Source organism: Xiphias gladius, chromosome 6 (assembly GCF_016859285.1).
Source record: "Xiphias gladius isolate SHS-SW01 ecotype Sanya breed wild chromosome 6, ASM1685928v1, whole genome shotgun sequence".
Classification (NCBI taxonomy): Eukaryota; Metazoa; Chordata; class Actinopteri; order Istiophoriformes; family Xiphiidae; genus Xiphias; species Xiphias gladius.
Genome location: NC_053405.1, coordinates 8,001,571 through 8,010,015, shown reverse-complemented (window position 1 = coordinate 8,010,015; position 8,445 = coordinate 8,001,571). Strand labels below are relative to the sequence as shown.

The following is an 8,445-nucleotide window of genomic DNA, read 5'->3' as shown; positions in this document are numbered from 1 at the left end:
AGGCCTCGTTTCACCTTCTCATTGGGCACTGCACGCCGACGTATGCGCCGAGCCTTCAGAGACGTTTGCAAAAAATTGGAAGAAAGGGTAACACTCCCATCGTTGATCAATTGCGAGAATAACATTATCAGATGAGTTTTAACAGTGCTGTGGCCGACAGAGTCGGAAGTACTCCAAGCCTTACGTCAAAGGTGTGGCTATATCGCCGGTAGTCATCGCCAGTTTTTGTTCATAGTAACGTCTCCACTGAGGAAAGTCTAGATTTCCCAGGCACCAGAATGCATCATCCGTTGAGGTGAGATTTTTGACAAACTGATGGATGCCATGCATCATTAAAGGTCTACTTGTTCAGTATTATCACCTTTTCTTGTTGGGGTTGAAGCGAGAAGTTGCAACAGTGTCTTTCCTTTGGTGACAAATGACCATTGCTCAGAGAGCTTGACCGTATCTTGGCTAATAACATGCTACAGCCTGTGGAGCAAAATGGATAAATTAATCCATGACAGTTCTTTCACTATTGCTAGTAAGTTTCTCCTGTTTCGTTTTCCCTCAAATTTAACATTAGTGTCATTAGGCGTGCCACTTTCAATCAGTCAAACCTTAACAATAACAAAAAACGAGTCACCTTGACTCCTGTACACAGGCTACATTTTTCACTAATTATTTTTAAGACATATAAGAGGGATAATAAAAGTTGTAGCAATTGTTATAAATGTAAATATACATATGAAACATTTTTGAAAACCCAAACAATTTATTTAACACCGTCAAAAATAAGATTACTTAATATTAACGGTCAGCATTACAGAAAATTTTCTGGAAATTAGGGGTAATAATAGGGGTATAGTGTAAAGTCTGGCACTTATAGAGAAGTACATATATATACAGCAGTGAAACTAGTGAATGAGTGACTGAAGGATAGATATAGCAAGTACACATGGAATTCTGGCCATTAAAGAAGCGAAGTTCCTTGAATTAAATGCACTTATGAGTTCTGAAAAGCAAACCTATGCCACATTGTAACCAATGTTTACTTCTGAAGTTCGAGAAACATATCAGGAGCACACAGTTCCTACTGCAACTACATCTTGGTCACCTCTTTATTCATTTTGAGGCAGCTGACCGTGGTGTAGCACACGTCCCCTACATGCATGGAGCGGTAGAGGATCAGCCGTCATGTGTAACGAGTTTGTTGTAGCCCTCTGTATGCGGATGTATGTGTGGATATAACAGCTTCCCCTTGCCCTTCCCCTCACAGCGTAAATCTCCGCCCAGGGGCATTTTCTCCTCTGTGACCTTTTCTACTGTTGACACCATCGTCTTTGTCCCCAAGGTGTTGGGATTTGTTGGGTGAGACGTATTCCTCGTGGTTCCGGCATCAATTATGCATAAATAATAATAACCTCGGACAACTGCTGATTTGCAATGACACTTTCATTACAACGGCAGCGGCCTATAATTCACTGGTACCCATTAGTTATTAATGGCTGGCCACACCAGCTTTACTTTGTCATTTATTGCTTCATCTCTATGCCTTTTTAAATATTCAGTAACTGCTGTACCTACATTTACTGTCTGTGATCTCCGCCCGGGAGAAGGCTATAGCTTGTGATGGAGGATGACCTAGTTATTATGGAGGCCTGGGCCTTGCTTGCCAATGCCAATAATGTCTATCATAGCCACAGTCAAGTTGGCTACAGCAAGCCAAAGTTGGTTTTTCTGCTATTGTGTCCAAAAGTAAACACGAGGACAGATAAGGAACCAAAAAATGTTTACTGTTGAAAAACTTCTAGTGGGTATATCATCCTATGATTACTTAAAAGAACAGTCTGCATCTACTTCCTGGAGACACACGGGTCCGACCACGACTTCTTCGCTGCAGATATGCTCTTAAATGCACCATCAGTGATTACATTTGATATTACTGCAGTGTTTTTATAGTATGCATTTACATGTGTTCGGGCGATGTGAGGACTAATATTCACCATCAGCTCCGTTTGAGGCTTTTAAAACCCCCGTTTGTCTTTTCTCAAAGCAGAGTGTGATGCCGACCCAGGCTTTTTCACCGACACTCACAATGCCCTCTTTGATTCTAAGGTCACATTAACCCCCTCCCCTCAAAAAAAAAAAATGCCATGAACCAGATGTTTAAAGTCCCGCATGGGACAAGGGGAACGGGAACTCCTCCGCCACATAGAAGCTTGTGCATCCATCTTCACATGGTGTCTCATTAAAGTGGAGTTTTGACATCATGAAGCTCTTTATTCTCTCCGGGATCAAGGAAAATACAGATATTTTACAACCTGGATATGACAGTGACATGATAGGACATACTGTGGGTAAACGGATAAAAATTACATGTAAATGGGCCCATGAGTCTTTTTAAAGGATCACTCGGCTGCGATGGACTCGCTCTGACAAACTCCACTGCGAGTGGCTATGGGCTTGTGTCAGTAGCATTAAATGAAGGTGTGTAATTATGATTTAGCGTGCGGACAAAAAGAGACGTGTTTCAAACATCGTTATTCGTCTTTCCCAGGCCAGCGATGTTCAGAGTGATTATTTGGACACCTCCTAGTTGTCGCATGTTATTGCATCATCAATTCTCAAAGGCGTGCGGGCGGATAATCGTGCCGGAAAAGGCCAGATGCGGGAGCACTGTCATGGCTGCCCACGGCCGCTCGAGTATGTAAACGCCTAGTGTTTTGATATCGTTTTAGGTCGAAGAAATGATCACATCGGAGCCTTCGGGTAAGTCACGTTGAACTTTCAGTTGTAATGGATTACTTTGAGTTTGTGAGTAATTAGGCTCTAAGAGATTGGGCTGTGTGGTGTATAATGACAGCAACTGCGATGTGTTTGTGCATCGGTCAGGTGTACTGAAACACCGTCCAAGCATGACTCCCCGTCGCAATAGCTGAACGAATGAATGAATGCAAAGAGTAAACTTTGGGTACATTTCCAAAAATAATTGCACACAGACAGACAGACGCACATGCTTCACATTTGTGCAAAAGACCCCAAACACACCCAGATTATCAAAAAATACATAAATAAATAAAATACTTTTTTGTCATATCTTGTCAAAAAGCTCAACTGGCTCAATCAAAAAAAAAAAAATATTAAAATTAGCTTTAGCTAATTTACAAGTACCATACAAGCTCTGTCTCCTCGTGAGTTCTGTGCAACAAATCTCTAAAATGAGTCAACAGTCAAACACACAGTGTGGACTTCATCTATATTTTCAGAGGCTGTCACTCCGGACCAGCATAGACCGCCTGGTCGAGCTGTGGGAACCGGGTTTTTCCCGGGTTTTTTCCTCCACCTGTGCACAAGGGCGCGCAGCTGCATTAGGTCCCCCGACCGCGCGAGCTGGGGGGGGGGGGGTTGCTGGCTGCTGGCTGGTTGCGTCCAACCGGCAAATTGTGTCGTTGGCGACGTGACAACGTAAAAAGCCGGAAACCGCGCTCGTTGTGGATACGGCCGTTTATGGCGGGCCGGAGGCGTGCACGCGGGGTTGCCCTGGCGAATGTAAACGAGCTGCAGAGACGTTAACTGGTACTCGTGTGGAGGTAAATATTATTGTTAAATCTCCATGTCTGTCACCCAATTAAATATTTCTTTCAAAATGTCATTATCACCCGTCTTACAATTTGACTTTTTATAATATTTTCAACACAGCTTCAGTTTAAAAATGTACTTTTTTTTCCAGACAGGGTCTGGGGCGACCTGCTATATTTCAGCGTTGTACTTTTCCGTCGTCCGCTGCCCGAAACCTTGAATTACAACCTAACTCATATCGGCGGTTTCAACATCCCGACTCCAAGATCGATGTTTGGTCTGCCTCCCCCTAAAAGGGTGTGTGTGTGTGTGATCCCCTGTATGCTACGAGCCTGTGGACATGTTTTGATTACGGAGAAATGTGGATCAAAAATATTTACCATCTCATCATTATAAAAGAAAACTACTGCCAGTGATAATTAACGATTGGACCAGATAGTCATTTATTCCAGTGTCCCCTCGTGAAAGCAACATCTGCATATTGAGTTACATTGACATTCTAAGGAGTTATTCAACCTAAAGGGTGTGTGTGTGGGGGGGGGGATTAACTGAGTGTGTGAGATGGTTTTGTCCTCCATCAATTCAGGTCGGCGATGTCTCCCTAAATATTTCTTTTATTTTTTTGATATTCTTAATGGAGAGCCAGAGGTGCCAGCTTAACGCCCCCTAGCGGCTTGAGTCACGTCTCTCCCGACGTGCTTGTCAGCCTGCAGCATCACCGGTTCCTCACACACAGACACACACACACACACACACACACACACACACACACACACACACACACACACACAGACATCACACGGAGCGGAGACTGCTGGTGCATTCACACTGGAGGCACCCTTATCCAGTGAGACGCGCGTGTGAGCATGAGGTTTTGGCTTACGGACCCTGCCTCGTGGAGGCTGAACCTGGATCTGCGGCCACGCATGCCTCACACAACGGGAATACGTCAGAGATGAAAACAACTGGTGTGATAGCTATAAACGTGTTAACTAAGTTTACCTCTGCTTTTTCCAAATATTTGTTTTTTCTATTCTGTTCACTATGACTATAGGAGTCTTTATGTCATTAACCCCCCCCCAAAAAACAAAAAACAAAAACAAAAACAACAAAAGAAAACACGCAGAGCTGCATTTGACAACATCCCGTTCTGCTTTCCCACGTACACCTTTAATCAAAATCATACTGTCTGACTATACCCTGAAACTGACCTCTGGAGGTGCCCGGATGTATCCTTCACAGCCACTTTAAACTGCCTTTTAGAGTGAGTGCGTGAATATTAAAACCCCTCCTTAACTTAGAAGCTGAGAGTCAAAATAGGAGAGGGAAAAAAAAAATTATAACGACAGAAATGACCAATAAACCCATTAACAGAGGCTGTAATTTCTATATTTCTATTTATTTTTTTTTATTTCTATGTTGTTATACGTTTCGATTAGAGGAATAAAGGGCGGCGGGTAATGATGTGCGCTGATGTGACAAATATTGTTATTTTGGCAGTAAAAGTTATTCTAAAATACAACAAAATGATCACCCGGAACCTTAATATTGGGCTTCTATTAATAATAATGATAATCACAGGCTAATAATAATAATAATAATAATAATAGCCCAATAATAATAATAATGAATGTGTTCAGTGGAAATGCCAGGGTGACATTGGAGGAGGCTTTTGCATCATCAGCACCTTCTTCGGTGTCTGAAAGTGAATTGAAGCAGAGAGAGAGAGAGAGAGAGAGAGAGACCCCTTTCTCTTTCCCATGGGGATCAGATAAATATAGCGCCTATAACCCCCCCCACACACACACACACACACACGCACGCACACACACACACTCGCGCACACCATTTGCTGTTTGTGTAAAAGTGATTAGCCAGACACAACTGCGAAACTGTTACCTTTATAGTAGCCAAGCCGCAGAATATCCTGTAAAAGGATACGAGCAGCGATGCGATGGTAAATTAAAACGCGTCCAAGGCGCGACCTCCAAGTCAGAGATCAGTGTCCGGCACGCATCCGTGAATATGGCTTAAAAACAATTAGACATTTGTATTATTCAGCCCCATGTGTTCATACATTTCACACCGGCTCGTCTTCGCATCTGAAATATGGTGCCCTTCAGATTCACGTCACTGAAAAACTGCAAATGTTCTCTGGTCGGCGAACTGAATGTTTAGCCGTGTGTCCACTGGAGCTCCGGGTAAAACGCAATCCTGCCTTTTACATCATAATCTTTTTCACCCACTCTTTGAGTTTCAAATCCGTACAAAATACAGCCCGGCTCTGTTATTTTTCGCGGTTCCTCGTTGCTATAATGATACGTTCGGCAACTTATGTCATTGAATTTAAAGAGTACCTGCAAAAATGCTGCTTTGGTGGTCTGACAGTAAAAGTCGAAGTTGAGGTTTTCTGCTGAGAAGGGTTAATGCCGGTTGACTTGAGCTGCTGCCGTAACAATATAATTCACTTTCCCTCCGCTACTCGACAAATATAATTAGAATAATATTATTACAAATTAAAATTAAACATAAAAAGGACATGTTTAGAAAATTTAGATTTTTAACAACGTGAAATTGGAAGATATAAATAATTATTAAGCCTGGAATTTATATAGTCAATGTAAGCCCGTAGCCTAATGTTCACAAGATAAGACAACTTTAGTTTTATGTAATAAATGTACCGATTTTATGTTTGGTTGGAAAAATCCCATTTCCTTATTTTTGATTGTTTTTTTTTTTGTTTTTTTTAAATGTCTGCACAGCGTGAGAAATTTTCTTTAACAAGAACGTAATTCCCATTAAATCTATCAAATAATTAAAAAACGTTAATAATGAAAATTTGATTTGAATTCTTTCGTGGATTTATTTACAAATAAATTCAGCTTACAACACAATATAGCTACATAGAATTACATATGTTTGATTTTTTTTTTTTATTATAAACAGTCTATTTTTTTCAGAGCTTTTTGTGTCTTGTATGAAAGGGAAGCAAAAAAAAAAAAAAAAAAAAATGGGTCCACTTGAGCTTCCGATACAAAAAGAAAATGTAAAATAATTATCACAGATTTCAAACAAGAACAAAAGGGGGGGGGGGGACAGGTAAAAGTCAAACAGGTAAAATCATTCTTTTTTTTTTCTTTTTTTTTACAAATATTTACAAATATTACCTGTACAGAAATATCTCCTTTTTTTTTCTCTGTTTCAACAGTCTTTACATGGCTACAGAGTCCAGTGCTGCCTATTGATTTGTGCTCTTCACACTCGCCCCAGTAATAATGTCTCTATATAAAAATAAGAGTTTATCTTGTCTCGTCTCTAAGTCACTGTGAAGGCCATTTGGACACCGCCGCTGCCGTCGCCGAGGGTAAAACGTGTCCAGAAATAATATTCGACGGCACGCTGAGGATGGGAGCGATAGCGGCTGAGGTCCGGGTCAGAGAGAGGGACTGCGCGCTCAGCAGGGCCGACTGAACGGTCACCGGAGGCCGCAGGAAAGCCTGCGCGGCGCCCGGTGAGGACGAGGAGGCGCTGGAGACCCCGATGATGTTCTCTATACTGAAAGACGGTCTGTTGGACGGCTCTGATTTGATCATGGACGCCGTGCTCAGGCTGTTGAGCTGAAGCTGAAGGCTGGGGCTGAGCTGGGAGTTGAACGCTTTTCTGTTCAGCTCCGCCGAGGGCAGGAGAGGGACGCCCGGGGGCAGCATGGGACCTACGGGGGGGATGTAGGGGTACTGCAACGCAGCCGGGTGGGAATACGCAGCCGGGTGGATCCCGTAGTGCCTCCCGTAGGGCCCCCCGAGGCTGTACGCGCCGAAACTTTGCATCATGAGCGCGGTCTGGTCCCTGAGCACGTCCGGCTGAACTCGCTTGAACCTCTTCCTCCTCCTGAGGAAGCTGCCGTTGTCGAACATGTCCTCTGAAGCGGGGTCCAGCGTCCAGTAGTTGCCCTTGCCGGGGTTGCCAGGTTCCCGCGGGATTTTCACGAAGCAGTCGTTGAGAGACAAGTTGTGGCGGATGGAGTTTTGCCACGCCGGGAACTTCTCCCGGTAATACGGGAAACGGTTGCTGATGAACTCACAGATCCCGCTGAGGGTGAGCTTTTTCTGTGGGCTCTGGAGGATGGCCATGGTGATGAGGGCGATGTAGGAGTAGGGCGGCTTTACCAGGCTGCTTTTGGGCTTCTGGATCGCCCCTCCCGGCGCTGCGCTCCCGTCGTGACCCTCTCCCTTACCGGTGCCGGTCTCTCCCTCCCCGGAGCTCTCGCAGCACGGACTCCCTCCGCCGGACCTCATCTCCTCCTTCTCCACCTCGATCTCATCCTCCGCCTCCTCGTCCCCTGCTTCTCCTCGGAGGTCGTGCAGGATGCCTCCCCCCGGGCTGTCGCAGTCGCTGTCCACCCTCTCCATGCCCTCCTCGTCTCCCTCGCCCACCACGTCGATATCCACGTCCTCCGCTGTGAGCACAGTTTGGCCGGACATGTCGCTGGCTCTTTCGCTGCCTCCAGACAGGGTCATCTCACGGCTTACTAACACTATAAAAAAAAAAAAAAAAAAAAAAAAGTCTTCCGGAGCCAAAAACAACCGAGTAGCCGGGTGTGATGGGTAGGTGAGACCAGCGCGGTCAGTGCGCACACACTGCGAGTCTGTCGGACGTCTGGTCGCCCCTGTCAAGAGATCGGATGTCTCCCAAAATCTAAATGCGGTGGAGCCGACGGCCAGCCGGTCGAGCCAAAGAGAAACTTCAACTTCTGCAAATATTTCTCCACCCGGCGAGCGAGCAGGCCTGTGCGAGGCGTCGCGTCTCGCCTCGAAGTTGGCTTTGGAGCTGTTGGCGACTTCGGCGCTCCGGCGTCCCTTCGCGCTGCGTATATTTCCTACAGGA

At 44.8% G+C, this 8,445-nt stretch overlaps 1 protein-coding gene across 1 annotated transcript; it reads right to left on the bottom strand.

The window, feature by feature from the left end:
* Positions 1–6,771: 6,771 nt before the first annotated feature.
* Positions 6,772–8,078, bottom strand: foxd3 (forkhead box D3). The gene has a single exon (XM_040129251.1). It carries the CDS (start codon positions 8,076–8,078, stop codon positions 6,882–6,884), a length of 1,197 nt encoding a protein of 398 aa, XP_039985185.1. The 3' UTR covers positions 6,772–6,881.
* Positions 8,079–8,445: the final 367 nt, after the last annotated feature.